The sequence below is a fragment of the Neolamprologus brichardi genome, unplaced genomic scaffold, assembly GCF_056152115.1.
Source record: "Neolamprologus brichardi isolate AB-2024 unplaced genomic scaffold, ASM5615211v1 NODE_ptg000033l+_length_6344489_cov_1, whole genome shotgun sequence".
Taxonomy (NCBI): Eukaryota; Metazoa; Chordata; class Actinopteri; order Cichliformes; family Cichlidae; genus Neolamprologus; species Neolamprologus brichardi.
Window position 1 is genome coordinate 1,782,455 of NW_028270137.1, and position 15,046 is coordinate 1,797,500.

Sequence of the window (15,046 nt, forward strand, 5' to 3'; positions counted from 1 at the left end):
TTTTTCTTGCCTGTCGTGTCTTTCTACTAGACAAAAACTTGGCCCCACTAGTACAGTAGCAAATGTAAAAAGTGCTTGTGGCCAGAGGGCCCCCAAATACTTCATCTTTTTCCATAAGAGGGAGAGAATATTGTAAAAGTTTCTTTCCATTAGCTTCTTTTAAATGGATTGTATGGTTTGAAGAGATCCCTTTGAAATATTTAGAGGCTCTGAAACATTCACACTTATCTGCAGTGATGTGACACAAACAAAAGTGTAGACTTTGACCTGCTTACAATATGAAGCGCACTGACTAATCGCCAATACAGAAGGAAGCTGCACTGATAATGGTTTTCTCTGAACTACAGCACATTAGACTCATGCCAAGCTTAAATGTGTTGCTGTTAAAATGGTTGGTCAGTAAAACAATATCCTCCAAACAGTGGAGTGTTGTTCACTTTGTGAAAATAGATCATTAACTCTTCAAAATAGTTAAATGCATTTCTCTGCTGTTCTTTACAAGAGGGCAGAGGGGGCTCGGTGCTCGATGTTCAAGTCAAATGTCTGAATCTTTGGAACAGGCAACTTGCCATCTGTGTAATCAGGTATAATCTAAGACTGTAGGAAAAAAACTAAGGTGAAAATCATGTTTGGAAACGGATCTCTAAATTCCCTCCACATTTTGATATCTGGGTCTGGTTTATAATCGTTCTTAATTTAAAAGAGAAAGTCTTCAGCCTGTTGGACCATCCACCGTTTGTGACTATCGATCTAACTATTGGTGTTTTGAGAAAAACCTGCTTGTGAAGGCACTACTGAGTTTTTGGTATTATTTTTTTTCAACTTTAATTTTTATTAGTTTAAGTTAACATTGAAAACCATACAGTAAAGAAAATTACAAACAAACAAACATACAAACAGTCTGGAGTTTACATTTCTTTTTCCATCTGTCACATGAAAATTTCTTGTTATGTTGTGTTTTTGGTGTCACTTCGGAATGCTTTCCACTTCCTCCATTGTCTATCGTATTTACATCCCATCAGTCTAATATTGAATGTCATTTTTTCCATCTCTGAGATACCCTCTACAATACTAATCCAATCTCGCTGAGTGGGAGGGTCTGGGTGTAACCACTTCTTTGTGATTGCTTTTTTGGTTGCGGCTAGAATTATTTTAACTAGATATAAGTCCTCCTTTTGTATCTGTTCTTTTATGTTTCCTAGATACATCATTTGGCAGGTGTTTGGAAGTGCATAACCCAGAATATTATCCATGGTCATTTTAAGGTCTTCCCAATACTTTTTAATTTTTATGCACTTCCAGAATACATTTGGTATTATTTAACAGGTCTCGCAGTTTCATGAACATTCAAATAAATAAATAAATAAATTGATATGTCATTATTAATTCTAAGAGTTGATGCACTATAGAAATATCAGGCGAAAATGGAGGCAGTGAGTTCCAGTAATAGTGCAACATGCATCTGGAAATTTGCCAACAAGCTATTAAAATAAATACGGTATTTATCTCTGCCTTTGATTTGTTCTTAATGTGCAGTGAGTGTGATGGAAAGCGATGCGCATATAAACAGTTTAAACTCACTATGCCACAGACCAGCGTCCCGGTTCACTTGACATAATGTGTTCCGTGACAAAGACGGCTTTATATAGGCTGCGCGTGTTTGGCAGCAGCGCGCTCACCTCTGCAGACACAGCCAGCGCCAGCAACAGACACCACGGGACAAATCCGGACACAGCTTTCCTCTGCTCCATCGTGCTGAGGAAACCATATTCTCTACACTTCCACGCATTCACCAAGTCTTCACGGCCTCTGACAATCCTCGATAAGAAACACGCTTAATCACACAGGATAGTGTCCGCTTTTAACCGAGGTACCGACGTCCAAGTCGCTCCAGAGCTAAAAATGACGCGCTGTTGGAGAGGAAAGGGCATATCTCTACCCACCCTCTCTCTCTCTGACTCATTCACCTTAAAATCGTATGAAGCGTTTTGTCTATGGTCGTGCCTCCCGATACACGGAATCACACCCTCAATATGTGACATCAGAACTTTCGTAAATAATTAACACTTCTTAAGGGGAAATATTTATCATTTGACAAAGATTATATGACAGGGCGTGTCAGTACAGTGAAACCAGCACCGGAGGCGACTGTTGTTGTGAATTGAACTGTTCACTGACGTGGTTTTAAGAAGAACAACTACTGCAGCACATGTAGACTCAGAGAGAGAGAAAGGGTTCTCTGGAAGTTTAAATGAAGCCTCCTCAAACTCAGCAGCTGAGCTTTTATCTGATCCTTTAACTTTGCCCGACATGTTTCTGGACCAACCCATATAAAAGGCCATAATTAGTGTTGGGAAGGTTACTTTTAAAATGTATTCCATTACAGATTACAGAATACAGAATACATGCCCCAAAATGTATTCTGTAACGTATTCCGTTACGTTACTCAATGAGAGTAACGTATTCTGAATACTTTGGATTACTTAATATATTATCATGCTGTTTACAACTACATGAATGTACTATTGCTGTGATTTATTACTGTTACTGAAGGTCCGCGGCTCCGAACCGTAGTAAAGGGACCTCTGGCTAATACGGTGGGTTCTGTGTCGGCTCGTAGCTGAAAACTAGCTTTACTTTGTTGTCTGGGTCAACTTTGCTAGCGAGAGACAGAGAGAGGCGTTGAAAGGCTGCTCCAACAGAACTTATTGTTTCAGAGGAAAACACGAACACGGTGTACAGTCGAGTCTTAATAGCTTACTTACAACTGGGCTCGTCAGGCTCTCTTCTTGGCTGCAGTGGTTATTATTATATTTGCATGCTTCCAGCTCCCGTTTCTGCTCGATGACAGCTCGTACTTTTCCTTTTTCTCCCTCCCTCGCTCACAGACACATAACGTGTATGGCAGTCCATTCTCCCTGCAGCACGGACTACACTGCCCATGATGCTACATTCTTTAGAGCTATACCTGTAGCATTCTGCCTGTTAGCTTAGCACAACAACAACAACAGGCGCTCTCTCACCCAGGAAACAGAGAGAGAGCGTCACCCTGTAACCATGGCAACCGTAACGCTGCCGCCTGGAACAACAGAACGTAGCTGTCAAACAAAACCCAAACAGTCCTGACCCGCCACAATATGAAACAGGGAAGTACCGCCGTGTAATCCATTTATTTCAACAAAGTAACTGTATTCTAAATACCACCTTTTTAAACGGTAACTGTAACGGAATACAGTTACTCATATTTTGTATTTTAAATACGTAACGGCGGTACATGTATTCCGTTACTCCCCAACACTGGCCATAATATTGGACCTTGTCTTTTCTTTGGGCCTCGATATTAGCAATGTGTTTGTCGAGGATGTACATTTGAGTGATGATAACTGTGTCTTTTTTAGCTCAATTCTAGTTCTAAACAAACACTCATAGATCATAACAACTGAGACTACTGCTGAGAGGTTCTCTGTCATGACTGACAGTTCTCTACTTTCTTATGAAATAAAAAGCCTGATTAAAACAGGTTGTATCTCACAGGAAAAGGCATGCACTAAATCAGTCTATTTTAAATTTGAGGAGAATATGCTGCAAAGCTGAACGACTATGGAAGAAAACTAAACTCTATCTCAGAGATCGCGTGTTCTCTTTAAATGAAATGGTGAAAAATGATCAGAATATTTTTCTAGACTCATATCAAAAAACAAGAGAAATCCCAAGATTCAGATCTATCGTGTCCCCAGGTGTGGTACCTTTAAATCTGCACTCTAAAGCAGACAGTAACAAACTTCTTTGATTTTTTGTTGAGTAGATCAACTCCTGAAGCCGTCTTTTAATGTTTCATGTTTCCTAATCGTTTCCCAGCTTTAAACGTGCCATTGTAAACCCCAGCCTGGATTCAACACTACATCAACATGATAGACCTACTTTCAAACTCCCTTTATGTCCAAACTTTCTGAGAAGGCCGTTACTGTCCACCTTATAGCGCACCTGGATAAACAGTTAATCCTACCATCCCGATAAACACACTGAGAGATCTGGTTGGGTTGTCTGGCTCTGTCCTTGAGTGGTTTTTGGAGTTTCAGTCTGTCTGCAAACCAGATTATGTCTGAATCTACGGAGTTACTATGTGGAGTTCCTCAGGGCTCCGTGCTGAGACCTACTCTGTTTTTAAAACACATTCTTCCTTTAGGCCAGAAAATATCTGCTGATGCTGTCTACCTGTCACCTTCCTTACCACTTGCGTTACACTTCCTCACAGGGACCAGCTCCCAGTTTGGATTCAGGAGACAGACACCCTCTCTACTTTTAAGTTTAGGCTTAAAACGTTCCTTTTTGGGAAACACATAGTTAGGACAGGATCAGATGACCCTCAGACCTCCCTTGGTCACGTTGCAATAGGTCTGCTGAGGGCTTCTCATGATGCATCCATGAACACATACGTGTTTAGTCTCTGGCTCTACAGCATGTATTTGTCCTGTCTCCTTCCCTCACTCCAAGGTGGCCGCCCCACCCCGACCCTGGTTCTGCTGGATGTTTCTTCCTGTTTAAAGGGAGTTTTTCCTTCCCACTATTTTCAAAGCACTTGCTCATATGGGGTCCAATAACTGGTCAGGTTTTTCCCTATAATTGTAGCATCTTTATGTTACAATATAAACAACTTTGAGATGAATGTTGTTGTGATTCATGTGATATAAATGACTGAATTAAAAAAAAATCAGTAGGTCAACAAGTACTGAGTGGTACATCGCTACTATTAAACTTGTTTTGTAAATAGTGTTTCCTAAATTTATACAGTAGGTGTGCCGTGGAGAACCCTACAGTATACTGGGGAATATGGAAGAAACTGTTCCTTTTGTGAAGGTCTATGTACAGGCAGGAGTCAAATGCAGGACTTAGCAGTTAAAGAACAACACATTTATTCACAATAAAGACCAAAAACGTGACAGTTCGAGTCTCTTTTTGCTTCTTCTTGCTGGGCGGTCGTGGCTCAAAGAGTTGGGAGTTCGTCTTGTAATCGGCAGGTTGCCGGTTCGAGCCCCGGCTCGGACAGTCTCGATCGTTGTATCCTTGGGCAAGACACTTCACCTACCGCCTACTGGTGTTGGTCAGAGGGGCCGATGGCGCGATATGGCAGCCTCGCTTCTGTCAGTGCGCCCCAGGGCAGCTGTGGCTACAACTGTAGCTGCCTCCACCAGTGTGTGAACGTGAGCGTGAATAATAGTGGACTTGTACAGCTATATAAATGCAATCCATTATTATTATTATTCTTGGGCTTCCACAGATTCCAGTCCGCATGTTCACTCTAAATCAAAGACAGCTCACCTCTCCGTGTGAACGAGTCCAAGCAAAGTCTGAGCACCGGAAAAAGCAGCTTAATATCCTTTTGACAGCGTCAGCATAAACAAAGCAAGGAGCTGCGCAGCACTGAAGACTGAAGCCACTACTTATGAAACGGCTCCAGCTAAGTCATCAACAGCAGGTCTGTGATCAGGCTGAACCAGTCACTCACTTTTTACACATCAGGCAGGTCTTCTACACCCACATTTCCTACACTCTACCCGGTGATAGGTGACCTGTTGACTGCCTCCCTGGATCATTGCTGGCTCAGTGTGGTACTCGGCCTGAGTCTGGGGCTTGCTGGTCCCTCTGGGAGATTGTTATTAAGGTTGGGGATTCCCCTTACTGCCCCCTTGTTGCTTCCTAGGTGTTGTGTATCATTTGAGTATGCTTTGCTCCAGATGCAGCGGTTGGAGACCCAGCCTGTGTGTTTGCTTTATCCTCAACATCTCCCCCCCCTCCCTCAGACCATTATTCTGCTTGCTACAACTTCTGAACAGGACTGGATCAGACAGATAAGCAGAGCCTGATAAGCTGCGTTTTTCTTGGCACTGATTGTGAAAGTTTGCCAGAAAAAACAAATACAAAACAAATACAAAACAAACAAAACGAGGATGATTACGACCCTGATCTTAATCATCTCCGTCTTTGGGCTGAGGCTTCAGACGCCTCTAACACCGCGTGTTCATGTGTCGTGCATCTGACAATGAAAAGGTAAAAAGAAATACCTCCAAGTAAACAATCTGCCCACTCCAGCTCCCCTCCCACAGCGGATTTGTGCAAAAGTGGAGTGTATTTATTTTTCTTTAAACCCACTACAACTTCCAAGCTAGCAGTACTTGTCTGTTAATGCTAGCATTACCAGCTCCTGTACACAAACACAACACATGTACCACATATTCATAGCAGCCAGTAGAGACAGGCCTAATGATTGCAATAATAAACTGGATCACCAGAAATATCAGGATTGATAAAGATGTAGTGTTGGGGAAAAAATGAGCCCACAGGGGAACTAGAGGGAGAATGGCCAAAGCAGTGCACCACAGAAGCATGTGCAGGAGCTCTAACTGATGATGAAGGCAACTACAGGCGTGGAGGTCCTAAGAATCGGTATATCAGCAACAGTTTGGGGGTTTGGAACAGATTGTGTAATTAAAACTATACGTAGAGATAGGTGACAAAGATGAGAAGCAACAGGTTCAGAGATCCCACAGAAACACCCTAAAAAGACTCTGAGAACCTTCTCAGGACCACTAAGTGCTAACAGCCATCGACGTGGGCTGAACCAAAAAACCACCTCGAGGTTCCTGTGTTTGTTTGTTTTTTCCAAAAGCATCACTGGATAGATATACTTGGAACGTTTGTCACAAACTTATTCTGAGCAACATCAGTGCAACACCAGTGAACAGCAGCTAAGAGTAACGTTGACTTAGCAACACGTAGCTCCCGTGTTTGTTAATACTATAACCCTCCCATTAAAAGTGTTGGACACAACAGGGAATATACTACAAATGGCTGTACTTGGGGTTTGTGTTTATATTTAATCTATAATTCAGTTATTTTTTAGATAATTAGGTAAATAAATAATATATGTGGTGTAATTGAATGTGTAAGAAGCCCTAAGGTGTGTATGAAATAGTAATTACTGTGGACTGTGAGAAAGTTCCTGCTGAGTGTGGATATTTGGGAGGAAGTGATAAGCAGGGTGGGGAAATGATGTGCAGATAAACAGGGATGCAACATGTTCTCACAGCGGCTGGTGCAAACAGCCCAAGTCCTTCCTGTGCCTTAGACAAAACATGAAACCAACGCACACTTTCAACATCGTTAGCTAAATGTCAAGAGAAACAAAGCGTCATATTAACCACATTTTAAAAATCAATCTAGCTCAAAATGCTGCTGTCAGTGAAGGAAAAGCAGCGACAGGATTTTAAATCTAATGTACTATCAGAGCCACGCAGCCGTGCAGTGGTGGACTGCTGGCTAATAGTGGATTTGAACCTTTCTTGCTGTGTGGAGCTGCTCAGTGTGGAAGCTGCGTTCTTCCTGTGTCTGAGTGGATTTCCGTCTGGGTACTCTGCCTTCATCCCAGCGCTCCTTGTTGGGTAACTGATGATTTGAAATTAGTTGTGTGTTTGAATACAAGCATGAATGCAAGTCTCTGTGTTATTACTGTGACAGACTGGTGACCTTTGCAGGGGGCACGCCACCTGCTGCACAGCTGGGAAAGGCTCCACCCCAAAGTGGAAGATTGCCTAGAAATATAGTCCTGATCACTTAAGCTTAATGTAGCATAACTGTAAAGCTTTATTATTCAGTTTTAGTTCTGATTGTGTTTGTCATGACGAATCATTTACAATAACGTATCCAGTAAATAAGATAACATTAAAGGAATGTATGCCCACAGGCCACCAACTACAGTAACTTAATAAATAAGGTAATACAAAGAAATTAAAGGTGTTACATGAAGAGGATGTGGAATCTGTGATACCCAACATCTAGGATCTCAGTGTACAACACAAATACTACACAGTGGGACGTGAGGATGTCAGGGGGGAGAAATCATAATCTCCATCTGAGACTGAGCACCAAGCCCCACCTGGTGCATTGAAGCTGTTTCAGTGTGAAAGCAGCTGACCTGAGAGAAAGGATCGTGGCTAAGCTGGGAACCTGGACCCTCCATGGCTGAAGTCCGGCCCCAGAGATTGTTGTAAAATTCCAATAGACCAGCAGATACTGAAATATACAAATATCATCACAATAATAATATTTTGTATTGATTTACAATATATTGCTATAGTTCAAATCTTTGAACACAAAGCCAGTGTTACAAAACTGATTCCAAAGCAGCACTCTGATATGAAGAGTGCATGAAGTGCAACCTTCATATAAATACTCTTCAAAAAGTTACATTTTAACACACACGCAAGTGTTTGATAAAATATCAGTTTCAGACGGTGGTGCAGTGCAAGGGCGTCTATGGAAGTGAGATACACAAACCCAACCAACACAACCGAGCTTTACGAGGAGGAGGAGGAATGTGTCAACTGGTAGTAACTTGTCCACAAATGGTAGAACGCAGCTAACAGAGCCTGTAAGGTTGAAGCAGCAGGAGTCACGTGATTAGCTTCATTGGGTTTACACTGTTGTTAAAGTACAGGTTCAGAGAAAGTTACTTATGAATGTTTGTTTTTTTTAAGTGTTCAAATCCAATCACAGATATCTGCATCAAACACACTAACCTCGTTTACTGTACTTAATGCACGGCTCTCTGGCTGATTCAATTTTGACATTGCTGAGCACCAATATCAGCTTCCACAGGAACGATGGGTTCAGTGTTCAGCGATAGGCCAGAGCCATGCAACCCAAGAAGAATAATCCCATCACATCCACTTACCATCTTTGCACTGAATAAAACCACTTTGCAAATTAGATTAAGAAAAAACCGACATCAGTTTCAATTCAGGACATGAAACAGTTCCTTTATATTTTAAGAACACAAGTGCACGTTACACACTAACAGAGGTGTGAAAGAACCTTACAGTGAAGGGTAAAAGCAACAATCACCCTTTTCAATATTCCACTCATTTGATTTATTTCATTATTTATTTGGCAGCTGGCAGCTCGACACACCATCTCCAAATTCATCTCCGAGAGCGTCCCAGTCCAAATCTGTACAAGAAGAGCATTAAAGTGTTTGTGCATCAGATCTCTTTGCACAGGTTGGGATATCTCTTCAGAAGCGCCGTGGCTTGTTTTGGTGGCAGACGTCCTCCCTGGATGTTGCTCTGTGCAGCTTTATTCTTCGCATCAGCCTACGAAGGAAGAAGAAGATTTATGACAGATGTGTTTATGAGAGTAATGTTTCTAAACTACAACAAGGACACTTCTGCCCACTTTCAGCCCAACATTTTGCCTTCACAGTCAGAGTTTAGAAGGAATAATGAGGAAGAGGCACAGGTGTGCGCTTCTGAGCTGGCCGGTTCACTGAAATGTAACTGTACCTTCTTCTACCGAACTCTCAGCTCAATGTCGAAACACAGAAAACTGATGTAAACTACCAGTCAAAGGTTTAATGTTTTTCTTTATTTTCATAACTGTTTACATTGTAGATTCTCACTGAAGGCATCAAAAGTATGAATGGACACATTTGGAATTATGTAGTAAACAAAAATGTGAAATAATTTAACATTTTTTTATACTGTAGATTCTTCCAAATCCCCCCTTTGCTTCGATTAATGCTTTGCACACTCTTCATTCTCTCCATGAGCTTCATGAGGTCGTCACCTGAAATGGTTTTCCAACAGTCTTGAAGGAGTTCCCAGAGATGCTGAGCACTTGTCAGCCTGTTTGCCTTCATCCCAAACCTTCTCCACTGGGTTTAGGTCAGCTGACTGTGGAGGCCAGGCCATCTGCCGCAGCACTCCACTCTCCTTGTTGGACAAATAGCCCTCACACAGCCTGGAGGTGTGTTTGGGGTCATTGTGCTGTTGAAAAATAAATGAAGGTCCAACTAAATGCAAACTAATGGGATGTCTCTGCAGGATGCTGTGAGCCATGCTGGTGCAGAATTCTGAATAAATCCCCCACACCATCACACCTCCTCCTCCATGGTCACGGTGGGAACCATGCATGCAGACCACAGTCAGACCAAAGCACAGGTGTCCACTGGTCTAATGTCCGTTGCTTGTGTTTCTTGGCCCAAACAAATCTCTTCTGCTTGTTGCTTTTCCTTAGTCCTGGTTTCTCTGCAGCTATTTGACCATAAAGGCCTGATTGGTCCACAGCTCTGTGTGGCATCTATCTGGGCTCTGACCTGAGGAGCTGTTAACTTGTCATGTCTGAGGCTGGTGACTCGGATGAATGTATCCTCAGCAGCAGAGGGACTCTGTGTCTTCCTTTCCTGGGACGGTCCTCGTGTGAGCCTGTTGTGTTGTAGTGTTTGATGGGTATTGTGACTGCACTGCACACATTCAGAGTTTCAGCCATTTTTAGGACTGACTGACCTTCAGTTCTTAAAGTCATGATGGGCTGTTGTTTCTCTTTATTAGCTGATTGGATCTGTCAAATAGGGCTGTCAACTGTTTACCAACCTGCACAACACAACTGATGGTCCTAACTCCATTAAGAAGGCAAGAAATTCCACAAATGAACCCTGACAGGCTCATCTGTGAGGTGACCATGTCAGGTGACGACATCATGAAGCTCACTGAGAGAAGGCCGAGGGTTTGCAGCCCTGTCAACAAAGCAAAGTGTGGCTGCTTTGAGGAATCTAAAATATAAAACATGTTTCTATCTATTTATTTTTCTTTGCTACATAATCCTGTGTATCTTGCTTCATTTATGTGATGCCTTCAGTTTGTATCTACAATGTAGAAATTAGGAAAAATGTTTTGTTTTCTGACACTTGGGTAAGTTGTACATCAAAATCACACGAGGATACATAATTTGCATATGATGCATAATTTATTTTCCATTTGTGTTACTCTAAAATAACAGTAACACTCTTCTCCGTCCCCATTCTCAGTGTTTCTGCACTGCTAGAGTCACAGTTAATCCATGGGCATGTTTCACTGAATTCTGCATTAGCTGGATTTGTGCTTGTGTGAAGGTGCAGAGCATGGACATACCTGAGCCTTTTCCACACACTTATAAAAGCTGTTAATCTCATTAGAGCACAGAGTGTCCACAAAGTTGTTCTGCTTCCAACAGGCCATCAGCACTGACATTTCAGTGATACAAGAAGCCTCTGTGGAGAAAGACATTCGTATTTACACATTAATCCAACTCGAGTTATTCGTAATAAATCTAGTTAACTGGCTGTGGGACATAAAGGACTTCTACAGGCAACTACAAGTGTAAAGTAAATCCAGATACTTGTGTATAAACACAGAAACGTAACTCTGTTTTAGTTCTTTGAGAAAAACGTTTAATAAATGAATAAAATGTCTTTTTGTGATTGATCTGAAACATCAAACTGACATTTAAATCATCTAAAGTCATCTGTCAATTAATATTGCTCTTCTATTCTAAGACAGCAATGCCGTAAAGCACTCTCCGATCACTTTTGCAGCATTTAGTTCAATTTGAGTAGAGCACAGCCCCAAGCTCCACCCTGCTGCTACCGTCAGCACATCACTGAACTACGCTGCCTGTACTCGGTGTGTGGTGGGGCTTCTGTCATCAGCCCTCTCGGTCCGTTTCTCCTGATGTATTCATGTCTTTCTGTTCTTACCCCCTTTCTTGGGCTTTCGGTTCGCTACCGCGTCTTTCAGAACCAGAGCCCTGTTGGGTTTGAGCACTGGTTTTCCGTTCTGTCCGCGGAGCAGTCTGCTGACCTTCTCCTGGAACGCGATGCCTCCCTGCGTGGCCATCGTGGTGTGAAAGTCCCCCCCTCGCTGTGCCTTAGCTCCACGGGGAGCTGCTGCCTCGCCGAGGAAATATTTTGAAACTTTGAGAATGAAAAAGCAGAAGAAAAGCTCTCAGTGTTCGTCTCGGTGCTTCATTACCTCACCAAGCTTAGCTGCGCGGCGCCATGTTTTACCGTAGAAAGAAATTAATTGTCGTAAAGGTCTTCTTCTTCTTCTTTATATTATTATTGGCATATATTAGCATTGCAGCAAAACGCTGCATTACCGCCACCAACTGGCGTGGAGTGTGGACCGAAATGTCAAAAAATAAAAAATAAAGATAAAAAAATCAAATCCTCCCAAACAAACGAGTCTGCCTTAAAAACAAAATATGTCCTGATAACTCTCACTTCTCGAGTTCTTACGAAATAAATCAACCAAGTCCAGTTTCACGTTCATATCACCAAGCTTTTGGATCATTGTCTTTTTTACAGCATCATATTTCTGACAATGCACTAAAACATGTCCTGTTGTTTCTTCTTCTCTAATGCAGAGTCAGTGTCGTAATGTGTGCGTGTGGCGCAACATCATTTGCAAACTTTTTTTTAATAATTGAAGGAAAACATGTTACAAGAACACAAAAATGTTTAAAAGACAAGCCAGGGACTCACAGCAATAACATTAACAGTCAGGGAATATAATGAAATAAGACAGTAATAATGTTTTCATAAAAAAGTAAATACACGGCAGGAGATTTTAAATAAAAACTGCAGTTTCTTATACAATTCAAGTTGTTTTCACAGCTTTCTGGTCGATGCAGCCAGCAATAGAGTTTCATTAATGTAAAAAACAGGAAAGGGTTCTTGCTGCTAAATTTACAGTTATGAATGAACAGATGGCATTATAATGACATGGTCCAAAGCCAACAATAAAAGGATACTCAGTGGTAGCATCGGCTTGATAAAAATCTTTATAAAAATCAAAAAATAACACAAATATTACTTTCAATGAGATGAGAATTATTATACTCGATAATAATCAATAATATAAAATATACAAACTTTCTATTACTGGAGATATGTTGAGTCAGTTTTCCAGAAAATAGCTTCACCATTCCAGGAAGATACATCAGGGTCTAACTCCTCTAATACTGAAACCAATGAGAAAGTGAAATGATAACATTCTAGCATTAGTTCCTGATGACATATTTAAATCTGTTTTGTACTCAGTTACTGATGAAACACAGTCAGGCTTTAAGAAAGGTAAATAACATAAGGCTGCCCCTTTTTTCATTTCTTATTTTGTTGCATATTTGTCACATTTAAAAGTTTCAGATCAACAGACAGACTTTTAATATCAGACAAGGATAACCCAAGTAAATACAAAATGCAGACTCTTTTTGATGATGGTTTCATTTATTGAAGGAAAAAGGCTATCCATCTACCCGCCCATGTGACAAAGTGCCTAACCTTGTTAAATTCTGAATATCTTTAAATAACAATATATTTTGGAAAGCTCAGATCAGTTTCAGCGCCGCACCTGCTGAATCAAGAAATCCCTTAAACAGAAGCTGTCTGACAAACTGAAGCAGGCGAAAAGATTTAATTTTGTTTGACTGTCAGTTGTTGGGATAGAATATCTTTAAGCCATGCTATAGCTGTTAGGAATGGTTCATGGTCAAAGCATGGCATTCGTTTTACCCGAATCTTTCCACTCATAATTGTTTCCCTCCATTTATTTTTCACAACATTCATTTCACCTTCCTCTGTATCCTCCTCACACTGTTGTTGGGACTATGGGTGCTTCTGCACAGCTGGTGCCAGTAACAGCAGCCTCCTGTGAGCCTTGTTGTTGCTGTTGATGGTGCAGCTGCTGCTGCAGCCCTGACTTCTGACATGTCGCTTCATCTGACACACTTTGCTGCATTTATTCTCAATTTTACAGCTCCAGCATTTCCCCATTTCTTCCACACTATACTCTGTTGGAGCACGAGCTCAGATTTACCTGGGTAATCTAATGAAAATCAAGGAATGGTCAGCTGTCAGTGTTTGTAAGGCCAGTGCGCAGTGGGCCTTCAATCCACCGATCGCCCTAAAGTGCACTGATTATGTAGCGTTTTTTTATGAAAGAGAATTATGAGTTTTTACAATTTATTATCAAAACGATTAGTATTTCAAACTAGTTTCTCATGCCACCGTGGACCTCGTCTCTCTGGCTCAGAGACAAAAGGCAGTAAATGCTTCTACTGTATGTCACAGAATGACAATGTTAACATTCAATTCAATTCAATTTTATTTATATAGCGCCAAATCACAACAAAAGTCGCCTCAAGGCGCTTCATAGATACAGAGAAAAACCCAACAATCATATGACCCCCTATGAGCAGCACTTTGGCGACAGTGGGAAGGAAAAACTCCCTTTTAACAGGAAGAAACCTCCAGCAGAACCAGGCTCAGGGAGGGGCGGGGCCATCTGCTGTGATTGGTTGGGTCGCAGACATGCGAGCATCCACAGCATGTCTCTCTGATTGGTCAAAACAGTTTAGGGTGGCCTTAGGTCTGATGTGGGCTCACGTTTCTTCTTCTGCAACTTTCTTCGCATCTCCTTATTTGGAGATGCCTCTTCACCCATCGCCATGACAACCACCTCTTGCGCCCTGGTTAGACTTGCGTAAAGAGGCAGAAAGAGAGCTTCTCCAACCACGAAATTTACAATCATGTTTACCTTCTGCTGCTTTCAATAGTGAGACAAATTCCTTAGAGAATACGTATAAAATACAAATATGTGGTGCTAATTATGAGATATTAGCCTTAAAGATAAAAATGATTCCCAACAGTTACTCAGTCCAGCTCTGTCCACAGATGGAGAAAACCTGGAACAGAAGAGAACCTTCCCAAACAAAATTACTCCGAGATTGCACCGATGACTCATCCAGGAGGTCACATGGGAGCGTTCCCAGGAGAAAACTCACATTTTGTCACATTACTACCACAAACCTGTATTTGTTTAGGATATCATGATAAACCAACACAAAGTACTGTGGACTTGTGAAGTGGAAGGAAAATACTACAGTGTGTTTAAAATGTTTTACAAATAAAAGTTTGACAAATCTGATTATTTATTAAGCTTCCTTTACTCATACACCCCTGATACCCAGCATGAATCCAGCTGTGAAGGCCCCAGATGTTTGTGAGAGAACATTAGTGAACAAACAGCACCAAGACTGAGGAACACATCTCAGGGGTCAGGGATGAAAGTGTGGAGAAGTTTAAAGCAGGGTTAGGTTATAAAAACAAACCCAAACATCTCAAAGAGCACTGTTCAATCTATCATCCAAAAAAAGAGTAAAGTGGACCTAGTTT

The 15,046-nt window shown here is 41.5% G+C and overlaps 2 protein-coding genes across 4 annotated transcripts in view; both read right to left on the reverse strand.

The window, feature by feature from the left end:
- LOC102793538 (neurotrypsin) overlaps positions 1-15,046 on the reverse strand; it is a 70,632-nt gene that overhangs the window by 23,269 nt on the left and 32,317 nt on the right. For 2 of the 3 annotated variants that reach the window (XM_087837519.1, XM_087837516.1), the window contains exon 1: positions 1,680-2,089. In XM_087837519.1, coding sequence (XP_087693645.1) covers positions 1,680-1,751 — 72 coding nt within the window. In that variant the 5' untranslated portion in view covers positions 1,752-2,089. Of the gene's footprint in view, positions 1-1,679; positions 2,090-15,046 lie in introns of those variants that run through there. The other variant, XM_087837518.1, reaches the window with a different exon arrangement.
- chchd1 (coiled-coil-helix-coiled-coil-helix domain containing 1) lies at positions 8,796-11,885 on the reverse strand. Its single transcript, XM_006808311.3, has 3 exons — positions 11,570-11,885; positions 10,965-11,083; positions 8,796-9,149 (listed from the first exon to the last, which is right to left on the reverse strand). The coding sequence occupies exons 1-3, from the start codon at positions 11,706-11,708 to the stop codon at positions 9,039-9,041; spliced, it is 369 nt and encodes a 122-aa protein (XP_006808374.2). The 5' UTR covers positions 11,709-11,885; the 3' UTR covers positions 8,796-9,038.